Source organism: Malaclemys terrapin, chromosome 5 (assembly GCF_027887155.1).
Source record: "Malaclemys terrapin pileata isolate rMalTer1 chromosome 5, rMalTer1.hap1, whole genome shotgun sequence".
In the NCBI taxonomy this organism is placed as follows: domain Eukaryota; kingdom Metazoa; phylum Chordata; order Testudines; family Emydidae; genus Malaclemys; species Malaclemys terrapin.
Window position 1 is genome coordinate 28,066,841 of NC_071509.1, and position 13,667 is coordinate 28,080,507.

The window sequence follows — 13,667 nt, forward strand, 5'->3', positions numbered from 1 at the left end:
CAGCAGCAGAAGTTCTACCACCCAGACTGTAGAGAAGAATATTATCATGGAACTATATTTTCACCATTCCTCCCAAGTGGCTGCTAATGTCACACTAGTTGTATATCAGTTACACCACACAGAGAGTTAGATCAAAACGGATGTCAGATGGGGAAAATAGCCTGTCAATCAGCATTGTAAGCACATCTCTGCCATGTCAAAGTTAAATAAAACCTAACGCTTTAGTGTCAGAACATCATCATTGCCCCCCTACTCCCCCATTCGTCCACTTCCAGGAGAGCACTGGCAAATGACTCATGGTGATGTTTTATATTAAAACTTTCAAAATTAATCAGAAATTTGACATACTTTAAATAATAACAGATAGCTGTGGAGTGGCTGTTTTTCACTCTTGGAGCCCTGCTGCTATTCATAAGTCACTTGAGCTACCCTTGCATTGTTAATAATATCAGTGGAGCCACTGAAGTTAATTACTGTATTATATTTACTCCATAGTTCTCTATTATGGCACAAGACACAGTAAGAAAGAGGGCAAGCAGATAATGCCCCCAAAGAGATTATTTTGCACTTGTTAAAAGGACCGACAGAGCTTCACAGCTGTAGATGAGATGTTTTACTCCATCATGAAATCAGAGATACTCTTGAATATCTGTTGAATGGAGCAGCTTAACTGACAGCAATTCCAGGCTGGCCAGGCAACAAAACATAAGGCTGGAAACCACAGACAACTAGTAAGAAGAGCTATTGCTGCTCCACTGGAGAAGGGGAGGAAATAGGAAGTGAAGGCTAAGTATGAAAGAACAGATTCATAGTGAGTTTGAAACTGTCCTCAATGCTTCCTTGACAATGAGTAATAAAATAAAAATTAGTCTGCAATAGAGCGCAGTTACAGAGAACTAGGGGGTGGGAGGGGATGCTGTGGAAAGAGGAGAATGTGGGGAGGGGGAACCTGAAAGTATTTAATCAAAATAAGAGAATTTTAAAAATGTTCACAAATTTCATTTTTAATAAACGAAGGCCATTTTTGATACAAGCTTTTTTTAAAATCAAAAATGTTGACCAAGTACATTCATAAATAAGAAGGGACTCTTAAGTGTGGAGCTAGATAATTAGTGGTGGCTTTTTCTTCTCCAAAAAGTTCAGGATGCAAGAAAAATAAAAAATACTTCCTTGTTTTAAAGGTAAGTCTTGTGTCTCATTCTGTGGGCTCAGGGGCCCCTGAAAATAACAGATCCAGAGCAAGTCATTCCCCTACTCCTTATGCCTTGCATACTGCATAGTATCTATAGCAAAGGCCACTCAGGTCTATAGCCATCTATAGCAAATGGAAAAATCTATAGCAAAGGCCACTCAGGTCATGCTTGCCCATTGCTTCTATGTTTTTCCAGTGTTGCTGATCACTATGTCATCCTGATTCTCCCTTGAGTGCAGTTCCTCTAGGAGCAGCTGATGGTGAAGAACTCCTTCACACACTTCCCCAGATTGCAAGCAGTGGCTTAAAGACACAATGTTGGCCCAACATTCCCCTCCAGTTACCATACTGTAATTTATGAGCTGGTATGGTTTATTTCCTGTCCAAAGTTAGGGAAATACCGCTACATCTCCGATAGCACTGTATGCTAAGTGTTGGTAAGAGCTGACTTTTTCAGTGACCACTGTACTGGATACATAGTGGTAGATGAAATTCCTAAATATTACAGTGGTTCTAACTGTGCTAGGCAGTCTACAAACACACATTAAGGCTATGTCTACACTGTACCGATACAGCTGTGCCAATGTACGTTCTCTCATGTAGCCGCTCTATACTGACAGGAGAGAGCTCTCCTGTTGGCTTCATTAAACCACTCCCAATGAGTCGCGATAGCTATGTCGGCGGGAGAAGCTTCCCACCAACGTAGCGCTGTGCACACTACCACTTATGTTGCTCAGGAGGGTGGAATATTCATATCCTTGAGCAACATAAATTTTGCTGACACCCTGTATAAATGTAAATGTTTTTGAAAAACGTAATGGATTAATTCCCTTAAAAATAATGTAAAGTGTAGCTGTATTCCCCACCCAAAACTTGTTTGTAAACCTGGATATGAAAGTTGGAAATGGTTTCTAATTGATTTAAAATATGTACTTTTCTGTAATTGAGGTAAAATGGAAGTCTCTGGATCCTAAAACTTCCAGTGTATGCGGAAGCCTGTATTTCCAATTCCATCTCCAGTCCCACCGGTGGCATCTCTGCCTTTGAAGTACTCACAGCTGGGGTTGAAACTCCTTTCTGCAGACAGAGAAGCCTGCTGTTTTTAAACACAGGCTCTAAATCTACTAGTAGCTTAGCTGAAAGTCGACTTAAAGTCCGTTTTCTCATTCCTATAAATTACCCCTGTGTGTACTTCAAAGACAGGTAATGCTGCAGCATTTTCTGCCTTTGACATTCCCAAGGATCAGCTCTCACAACAATGGGAAACTAGGGGCTTTAAAATGCAGGTTTTAAAACTGTTTGTAGTTGGGTGACAATTAGAATTAAAGACTGTGGTCTAATTCTCAGCTCCTTTCTCAATCAAAGCTATCTTTAATCTAATCTGTTTTAAGTATTTCATCCATCACCCTAGTGTGCAAATGCTGAGTCCCATTCATTGTGAGTTTTGCCTGAGCAAGGAGTGAGTGCATGGATCATAAAATGGCCTGCATTTTAAAACATCAGGGCTCTCTCTTCTCAGAGAGGCCCCACCTATGAGTACTTCAAAAGGAGAAGTCACAGCTGGGGCTGTAGCTGAAATGGAAAGTGCTGATTTTGTCTGACACTGGAGGTTTTAGGTGTGTGCTACTTCAAGGGCTTTTTGTTCATTTGGAATGCATTTTTTACAAGAAATATTATATTTGTTGGGTGTTACAGGGACACTGGCAAGCTATTGGCTACAATTCTGATCCATGTCCCTGTTTTCCCATGGTCAACTTTGTTACAAAATGGAACAGAAAAAAAAAAAAAAGGCAAAATGTACTATTGCGGGAACTGTGTATCGACCACATTTCTACACTACACCCAGCAAGTGTCATAATACTGAAAGGTAAATTGAAAAGATTGGATGGTCTCTTTGATCTCTTTTATGGTGTAAAAAGAAGCCTATAATATTTTTTATGTTTGTTAGAAATGTCAAGAATAGCAGGTTCTGCCTCCAATCTTTGTGCTGGAGGGCTGATTCTAGCAACGTTTACAGGGACATTAACAATATTTTTGGTAGAGGGTGGGAGGGAATATTGAATTTTATGCTATTTAGTTCCCAATTCTAAAAGGTAATTTAGGTATGGCTCCATTCAGCATTGCAAGGCCTAAGTGATTTAAGAGTTTAATTCTCATTTTCAAAGCTGACTTAGGCACGTAAGTCTGATTGAAAATCAATCAGACTTAGGCCTGGTCTACACTTAAGAACATAAGAATGGTCATACTGGGTCAGACCAATAGTGTATCTAACTCTGTATCCTATCTCTGACAGCGGCCACTGACAGATGCTTCAGAGGGAATGAACTTACAAGTAAGATTGACATAGCTATCGTAATCAGGGCAACGGAGCTATGCCAACATGGTGAAAGTAATTGACCTCTGGAACAATTTACCAAGGGTTGTGGTGGATTCTCCATGATTAACAATTTTTATACCAAGATTGGATGTTTTTCTAAAAGATATACTTGAGGAATTTGTTTAGGAAGTTCTATTGCCTGTGTTTTAGAGGAAGTCAGACTAGATTATCACAACAGTCCCTTCTGGCTTTGGAACTATGAATCTAAAACCCAGCGTAGACACAGTTAGGTCAATGGAAGAATTCTTCCATCAATCCAGCTACTCTTGCTTGGAGAGATGGATTACCTACAATGATTGAAAAATCTCCTCTGTCTCTGTAGGAAGCGTCTGTATTACTGTGGTGTAGCTGCAGTGCCATTGTAGCCACCATAGTGCAGACATGGCCTTAGACTTCTGAGTCACTTAGGGGCAGATTTTTAAAGGTTTAGGTGCCTAGTGGGATTTTAAAAAGTATCTACATGCCTAATACTCATTGACTTTTGAAAATCCCACTAGGTGCCTACATACCTTAGTTCCCAGTTCTACAACTGACTGCTGGGCCCGCATGGAGTCCCACTGACTTGACCGGAGTTCTGCACCACTCTGCCTACACTCTATTAATTGCAGGATCAGAGTCATAGACTCAACATTCACACCCCACACAAATGAGAATTAGGAAAGATGGAACTTGGGTTTCAGTCTCGTGATGGCCCATTCCAGGCTTTCAAATATTGCCCAAGTCCTCGAACATACAGAGAGCAGCCAGAGCCTGACAGTTCTAAAATCAAACACAAACAGGAAAAGAAAAAACCTATACACTTGTTTTTAAAAAAGTGGAGTCCATATTTATACATAATAATAGATTAGTAAAAGGTGCAAACAGGATTTTATTAATTGTTATTACTATTTTTGCATTGATTTACCACTTTAAGGGAGACAAGGTGGGTGAGGGAATATCTTTTATTGGACCAAATTCTGCTGGTGCAACCGACAAGCTTTCGAGCTATACAGAGCTGTTCCTAAGCTCTGGGAAAGGTACTCAAAAGTGTCACAGGTAAATACAAGATGAAACAGATAGTTTGCCATAAGTAGCTAGCACATATTCTAATGGACCATTCATGGTGTGGTGCCCTGTTAACACCCCTGTAGTCATAGGACAAAAAAAGGGGGGGTGTAGTGGTTTACAGATTAGATGTATGGCTTATTACAACAGTGTCTATATTAAGACCAGGATTTTTAGTGTCTAGCAAAATTACAAATTTAAGCTCCCAGTCCCAGGTTTGTCTTTTGAAAGTGGTGTTGTGCAGGATGAGGACTGATAGGTCAGATATAGAGTGAACAATTTGTGAAAAGTGTTCGCCCTTAGGTGATGTGGTGTTTTGTCTTTTATCATTTTTCTGTGTGAATTCATTTGAGAGCATAGTAGTTGTCTGGTTTCACTCACATAGCTTTTATTGAGACATTTAGTGCACTGGATGAGGTATGCCACATGTTGTGATAGGCATGTGTAAGACCCATAGATCTTGAAAGGTGTGTTGTGGGGGATGTCTGCAGGTTTTGCATGTGTTGTTCTGACAGGGTCTGGTGCCACTTTGGGTTGGAGTGTCCTGCTCCGTGGGGAGTTTGCTGCTGATTGAGTTTGGGGGCATTGTTTGAAGGCCAGAAGGTGGGAGAGGGAAGATTTTCAAAGGCAAAAGGGGCAGCCACACACTTAGCACTCATTAAAAGCCAATTTAAATTTGGTGCCTAACTCTCATTTGTGTTTTTTCAAGATCTTTCCCTTAAATATTAACACGACAATGAAGAGGATGTTTTTTAATTTTCATACTCCGTCATGTAAGCAAAACCAAACAGGAAAACTATTGCTAGATCAAACAAGCTCATTCTCAATGGATTGTGGTCAGATCCACTTTAGACAGAATAGCTCAAAGGGTTTTGTTACTCTCATTGCAAATGGGAGCGATGAGAGAGACGCATATTAATGATCTAGTTTTACATTATTTCACTGACTAAGGCCCTGCTCCTGCATGCACTGAATAACTTTATGCACATGAGCAATTTTCCAGGGACTACTCAGCTGAGTAAATTTACACACATAATTAAGTGATTGCCGGGCTGAGCTCTACAGTAGCTCATGTAATAATCATTGAATTTCTATAGTTATAACAACTAGCATGTGTGTGCATAATGGCCCCAATTTAATATTTGAGGTGCAGAAATATTCAGAAATGAGAATTTTTACTGAAAAGCAAAATTAGAAAAATACAAAGTGTAGGATCAACCGGAGAACTGTCAACCTCAGACATTGCTAGTTAAGCAGAACTGAGATTTTATCAGAAACACACAGACCAATAGCTGCTTATACACCCCATAACTAGTCTCGGAAAGATTAGATTTTAATCGGTAAATGTTGATTTCACAGTATGTGCACAAACCGTCGAAAAAATATTTCCATCAATGATAATTGAAATAATCAATAGGCAAAGTAAGAAAAATGCTTCTTGAGAACTTATTAGAGTTTAATTTAAAGATATTTACTTTGTATATTTTGACATGTGATGTTTAATGGTTCGGAAGTTTTAACTTTTTGAATCACAATGTCTACTGTCACTAAATAGTTGTCTGATATCCCCATAATTTCCTACAACTATGAAAATTTAAAATCAATAAAGGTAGAAAAATGCTTAAACCCCACAATTTTGCACAACTGTGAAAATTTAAATTGATAGAATCAAACAAAAAGCTTAAAATTAAACTTCAATATTATTCGCAGAGACTATTTAAAGAAAGAAAAAAGAATTCTGCCAAGCCTACCCATACCCTAGCATAGGTCTTGACAGCTTTTCACAACTTCCTGAAATCACATTTCCCCCTCACTAGACCCTTAGGTACAGTGACCTGAGCAGATCTTACTGTCTAGAGTAGGGATTTTATTTTAGTGATAGCTCAGAAAATGAATATTTTGTATCCTTTTGATTAAGCTAGGATTACACCATGAGAATTGGCAACATCTCTTTTCCCCATGAAAAATATCAACAGTAAAGAGGATCACTTTTCAGACAGAGTGGACCAGTAAATGCCTATTATTAATCTTTTTTTTTTCTCATGTACTACAGAATTCAATGAAAATTCAAAGGTACCTCCTGGTATACATGTTTCTGTTAGACACGCACACGCACACACAAACAAAATCTATGTGAGGCATCTGATGTGAATTTTGCTGGGTGTTCTTGGTGCATTTTAGTTTTAAAGTTCCAAAACAAAAATAAAATAAAAGCTTGCAAGTTTATACTATTAAATAAAAATTACACAATGCAAATGTTGTAGTAATGGTAATGCACCCAAATTAAATTGAAGCTAACTTGAGAGATCTGCAAAATATTTGCACTAAACATCAAATATTCCATGCAAATGGATTTGGTCAAGAAATTCAGTGGGATTGTGAACTTTAGCCCCTGCTTACAAAAGTTTGGTGAAATACAAGCTGAGCTTTTCCACAGAAAACCTTCTTTCTTCAGGTGGTTATTATCTGTACTCTAGTGGTACTCAGAGGCACCAGTCCCACTGTGCTAGGAACAAATGGGATGACTGGCATACTGTGATTTGGATCAAGGAATCCCCAGAGCAGAGTTGGGTGGTCCTTTTTTTTTCTTTTTTTTCCAGGGTCCAAACTGTTTGCCAAATTTGGGTCAAATTTGACAAATTGTTTCAGTTGGCTAAAAGAAATTTCAAAAGAGTCAAAAATAGTCATTTTGACCATTTCAACATTTCAACCATTTTAACTGTTTCATTTAGAAACACTTTGTTTCAACTTTTCAATTCTAAATGGTATTTTGATATTAAATTTGGCCTTTATTGTATTTAAACACACAATGGGCAAAACCACCCAAAACAGCTGAAAAACTTGTGGGGAAAAAATTCTTTTCAGGCTAACTCGAAACATTTTGGTTAATTTGTAACCATTTTTTCCATTTTTGAATTTGACAAAAATATGCAAAAAATATGCAAAAAATATGCAATTTTACTGGACTATTTTTAATTTTATTTTTCTGTGTGGCCCCTGAACAGAAAGCTCCACTATTTCCTCAGCTCTGCTCTCGAGTGAAAAGCATCAGGTGCTATAGTTTGAACTAAAACGAGGGCACCCTAACTGGGGCTGTAACAGACTCACTGCCTCTGTGTGGATCACAGTAACACACCCACCAGTAGGCTGCACAAACAACTAATAAAAAGACAACCCTGCCCTGAATTATTTGGCTTCCTTCACTTCCCCAGTGAATACCAGGAGAACCAGGAAGCCATGAATTCAATAAGTGGGAGTTTGGTGTTTCCTGGGTAGGAGGAGTTGGCTATGGGGTGTTCCCCTTGAAGTTTAACTCAAATCTTCAAGCAAACTAGCCAATGGTTGGTTGCTGCTACCAACGTCGGTGAACCAAATTCAGTGTGTGAATCTCTGTCCAACCCCGCCCCTCCCCTCCCCAGCCCACTCTGGTAGTGTAAAAGTGCCTCATAGTGAATGAATGTTACATTTTCACCCCTTTACACTGTCAGAGTGGTCTGAAGCGGCCTCAGTGAAAAAGAGTTAGGCCCTACACGCAAACAATATATCCAATATACTGAAAAACATTCAAAAGCTTTAAAACAACATTTATGGGCTTGTAGTAGCAGCAATTTTTCTTTCTAGAACAGCAACAGTGTGTAGGCGTGTCTAGGTATCTGTAATGCTCCCAATACATGGATGCACCAGGGGAGATGGGAAGTCATTAAATATATCAGGGTTGGAAGAGACCTCAGGAGGTCATCTAGTCCAATCCCCTGCTCAAAGCAGGACCAATCCCAACTAAATCATCCCAGCCAAGGCTTTGTCAAGCCGGGCCTTAAAAACCTCTAAGGATGGAGATTCCACCACCTCCCTAGGTAACCCATTCCAGTGCTTCACCACCCTCCTAGTGGTGCTTCCTTCTCCCACTTTTCCCTTCATCCCTCTGTTCATACTGCCCTTAAGGCAGCCGGTATCAAGCGGAGTGCTCCAGGGGTCGGTCCTGGGGCCGGTTTTGTTCAACATCTTTATTAATGATCTGGATGATGGGACTAATTGCACCCTCAGCAAGTTCGCAGATGACACTACGCTGGGGGGAGAGGTAGATACGCTGGAGCGTAGGGATAGGGTTCAGAGTGACCTAGACAAATTGGAGGATTGGGCCAAAAGAAATCTGATGAGGTTCAACAAGGACAAATGCAGAGTCCTGCACTTAGGACGGAAGAATCCTATGCACTGCTACAGGCTAGGGACCGACTGGCTAAGTGGTAATTCTGCAGAAAAGGACCTGGGGATTACAATGGCCGAGAAGCTGGATATGAGTCAACAGTGTGCCCTCGTTGCCAAGAAGGCTAATGGCATATTGGGCTGTATTAGTAGAAGCATTTCCAGCAGATTGAGGTAAGTGATTATTTCCCTCTATTTGGCACTGGTGAGGCCACATCTGGAGTACTGTGTCCAGTTTTGGGTCCCACACTACAAGAAGGATGTGGACAAATTGGAAAGAGTCCATCAGAGGACAATGAAAATAAGTAGGGGGCTAGGGCACATGACTTACGAAGAAAGGCTGAGGGAACTGGGGTTATTTAGTCTGCAGAAGAGAAGAGTGAGGGGGGATTTGATAGCAGCCTTCAACTACCTGAAAGGGGCTTCCAAAGAGGATGGATCTAGACTGTTCTCAGTGGTACCAGATGACAGAACAAGGAGTAATGGTCTCAAGTTGCAGTGGAGGAGGTTTAGGTTGGATATTAGGAAAAACTTTTTCACTAGGAGGGTGGTGAAGCACTGGAATGGGTTACCTAGGGAGGTGGTGGAATCTCCTTCGTTAGAGGTTTTGAAAGTCAGGCTTGACAAAAAGCCCTGTCTGGGATGATTTAGTTGGGGATTGGTCCTGCTTTGAGCAGGGGGTTGGACTAGATGACCTCCTGAGGTCCCTTCCAACCCTAATATTCTATGATTCTATGATCATAACTCCTATTTCCAGATTCTCTGCTAATTTTGGGTGTCTTAATTGAGCCACCTCCATTAAGAAGAAAGGTGTACTCAGGACTGCTGAAAACCAGGGCCTAGGTGTCTCAGCTGAGAGTAGAGACATGTTGTCAAGATTTTTTTTTAAGTTTGTTGGTGCAAAATTGAGTTTACAGCTGGCTTCAGTTTGTTATATTTTTAGAGCTGTGCACCAGTGTGTGTTATTGGTACCACAATGCAGAGTGAAAACAATTCTCTAAGCATGTTTAACCTTTCCCTTCCCCAAATGAAAAACAAACACAAGAGGCAGTGCAGATCAGTGGATTAGCACTCAGGAGACTTGGGTTTCTATTTCTGGCTCTGTCACTGATTTGCGCTATGACCTTGGGCAAATCACTTATGCCTCTGTTTTCCCTCCGACTCTTTGTCTATCTTGTCTATTTAGAGTGTAAGCTCATTGGGAGAGACTGTATCCTGCTATGCATGTGCACAGTGCCTAGCACAATGGCACCCTGACCTGGGTTAGGGCCTTTACATGCTACCATAATACAAATAAATACTACTACTAACAAAGATTCAGACCAAAACTGTTTGTTTTTTCCTAAGCAAAAACATCCCCTAATTATAAACTTCAGATTTCAATTGCTTTTATCTAACATATTTGTTTCAAGTGTTCACATTATAGCTGTCTTCCTCTTTGTATCATGCTCATCACCATGGTACCTGAGTGCCTGTCAAGAATTACATAAAGTCAATAATGCAACATCACAGAATGGCACAACGAGACCAGGAAGTCTGCTGGATAAGTAGAAAGAACTATACAAACAATCCCTTTTTCTGAGGCAGTGGAAGTTTTGTCATCAATATCAATGGAAATTAGATCAGGTCATAAATTTACAATGAGAAAAATATTGTTTTGTATACTTTCATACAATTATCATTTCATGCATTTTGTATAATGTTTTAGAAAGCAAATGGCAAAATTTATTTTGGACTTTAGAGCCCAGTAGCATCCCACACAGTAAATAAAAGCTGGGGTGATTTGGAAAGAGAAGTAATCTTATAGGGATAAATCCAGCACTTTTTGTTCACAAAGAGCCTCCTGCTGAAGTGAATGAGAGTTTGGAGAAAACTGGAAATGTAGGACTACCATAAATGCTACTCGTTTACAGGAGACTTTTACTATTTAAAAAGTTCTTTGTTAGTGGGGGGAATAAACCTACCAGCAAAAATAAAACTATTAATTACTTTGCAAGCTTTGGCTACAGAAACAACCTATCTCTTCCAATAAAGTAAGAAAAGGGGAGTGATGCTGATGTACAATCACTTTATTATCACTACACAGATGGAATAAAGACAACAGAAACATTAGGATGAGCGATTGCAGGGGCAGGAAGAATAGAATGGAGAATATATAATTCTGGCTTCCTCCAGACCCCCCAGGAGGCAGAGAGAAAGTAGCAGTGACTGCAAGAGCAGTCCGGGCTGGGTCCTCCCCACCCATTTCCCACTTGATTGGCTCTAGGTCCGCAGTGACCTCCATCTCCAGAATCATGTGAGGGTGGAGCTTCTCCCTGAACATGTCCAAGCAGTAGAGTGAGAGCAGCAGTGGGCAGAAAAGCAAGCTCTTCTCTTAAGGACTGGTCCTGCAAATACTTAAGCTTTTTTCCACTTCATCCCCTGTGCATGGAACACTCTTCCTCAGCTAGTCCATGGAGCCATTGCCTTCTATTACGATTCCCACGAAAAGTGAGTCAGACATTTATTTATGTAAAAAAAAAAAAAATCCTTCTTCACCACGATGCACACGTGTCTTTGCTGAATAACCACATAATCTTACTATTGTAGCCCTGGCCTTTCTCTTCCCCTAACTACGCCGTACTGCTTTGTTGTTTCATTAGGCTCTAGACCTGTAACACATGCTCTACTGAGGGCTTGTCTACACTGGCAAGTTTCTGCGCAGTAAAGCAGCTTTTTGCACATAAACTGTAGCGAGTACACACTGCCAAGCCACTTTGTGCACAGAAACTCCTCAGTTGCAGCGCTGCAAAAAAACCACCTCGACGAGAGTCGTGAGGCTATTTGCGCAGAGGCTCCAGTGCTCTATTGCCCGTGTAGACACTTGATTGCTTTCTGCGCTGTAATTGGCCTCCGGAGCTGTCCCACAATGCCTCAAGTGACCGCTCTGCTCATTGTTTTGAACTCGACTGCCCTGGAGACATGCACCCCTCCCCTTTCAAAGCACCGTTTCTGACAGCCCTTGTGTGCTGTGCTGATCTGCTCTGGGACACAAAGCAAACCATTAATGTGGAATGCTTGTGCTGTTGAACACAGAGGCAGGTGTGTGTGTGAGAGAGAGAGGGAGGGAGAGAGAGAGAGTGCTGTGCAGAGAGCCCAGGCAGGGAGGCGAGGGCTGATGGCGGGATTTCCCCCTCCCCCGCCTCAGGACTGGTTGCTTCCTGCCGCTGTCTGAATTTACAAGACAGCGTGCTGACACACTCTCTGTCCCCCATAACACACTGTCTCTCTTCCCACCCCTCCACACACACACACCCACTCCCTCTCTCTCCCCCCCCCACTTCAGTTGAAAAGCTGGCAATGTAGTAGGATGCCCAGGGAACAATGAGATTGGGGAAACCTGCATCATGTGACGCTGTGCCTGCCCCATGAGGCATTGCAAACTGTTCCCAAAACACCCGGTGGCCAGTTGCACAGTGGGATAGCTACCACAATGCACGGCTCTCTGTGTCAATGCAAGAGCTGCTAATGTGGATGCGCTCCAGTATCACAAGGAGCACAGTGTGGGCACACAACAGGGATTTAATTCCAGCATTTTTATAAAAGTGGTATAACTTGTGGCGCAGAAACTTGTATAGCTGAAGTCCAAGTATCTTAGTTTGACTTACCTGGCCATCCTCACAGTGGCAAGTCACTGCCACAGCTCCCCCGTCGACTCCGCTTACTCTTCCTTCTGAGGTTGAGTACGGGTGTTGATTCAGGGATCGATTACTACCTGCCGATCCGGCGGGTAATGTAGACGTGGCCATAGGCTTACTCACATGCTTAAGGGTTTGCAGGAAGGGGGCCTTTGATTGTAAGCTCTTCTAGGGAGATCCCATGTCTCCTTACCTGACGCAGTTAGTACCATGAAATAATGAATGCAATGACAATGGCAGGATGAAAATGTAACATTACAGTACTTACTCTCTATTCATGATTCTTGGTACCCGTTTAATACAAAATCTTCAGGTCAGCCTGTGAAGAGAGATTCCAGTGTGAACATGAGGAAATTATTTATCTAGGTCTTTAAAAATAACATGTTAGCTGACATATTACAATTGCATGTTGTTTTAACTTGATCAAGGAACCAATCCTACAGCTCTCTTGTGAGCAGAAGTCCCATTGAAATCAGTGGGAGTTTAGTGTAAGAAAGGGCTGCAGCACTGGGCCTGATTCAGCATGATGCTAGAATAAAGCTTTTCATTAAACTAGACCGGGACTTAATTCAAAATGTCGTTATTTTTAAAACAGAAGGAATTGTTTTGTTTTTCAGGGAGCATCTGTTTCTGGGATGTTTTAATCATTACTGCAGGGAGCAGCAGGTGGACATTAAGGGCCACGTTTTCAAAAGTGGCCTTAATAAGTTCTCCATTTGTGCTTTTGCAGCTTAGCACCAATGTACATACTGTGCTAGCATTACCATCTGTGTACACAGGTGATGGGGATCACATGTACAATTCCCTATGGGTCCACATGGATTTTTGGTAAGCGGGGAAGAGGTGTAAATCTTATCAACTGTGTTTGAAGTTTATAAGTATCTTTCAAAACTGTACAGAGGTACAGTTGCTGCCAAACAACACGTGCAGGTGTATGTGTCTATGAAGTTGTTCATTCATAAAGGAGAGGCTCTTTTATTTTATTATTATTTTTTTTTTTTTACATTTGGCTCCAAATACTGGCTGCATTTTTGGCTGTTAAACTTGCTGATTCTAAAAACCACTTGGAAGTTGTCAGTCAGCTTTTAAACTGCAATCTCCTTTATACTGATGGCTCTCAGGGTATGTCTACACTATGAAATTAGGTCGATTTTATAGATGTCGATTTTTAGAA

The 13,667-nt window shown here is 41.1% G+C and overlaps 2 protein-coding genes across 3 annotated transcripts in view; one reads left to right on the forward strand and one right to left on the reverse strand.

The window, feature by feature from the left end:
• CLNK (cytokine dependent hematopoietic cell linker) overlaps positions 1-12,814 on the reverse strand; it is an 88,119-nt gene extending 75,305 nt beyond the window's left edge. Inside the window, exon 1 of the mRNA XM_054030479.1 lies at positions 12,762-12,814. Within this exon, the coding sequence (XP_053886454.1) occupies positions 12,762-12,772 (11 nt within the window). The 5' untranslated portion in view covers positions 12,773-12,814. The remainder of the gene's footprint in view (positions 1-12,761) is intronic.
• Positions 1-13,667, forward strand: part of LOC128838359 (uncharacterized) — a 164,160-nt gene that overhangs the window by 58,083 nt on the left and 92,410 nt on the right. The gene's annotated exons all lie outside the window — the stretch shown is intronic.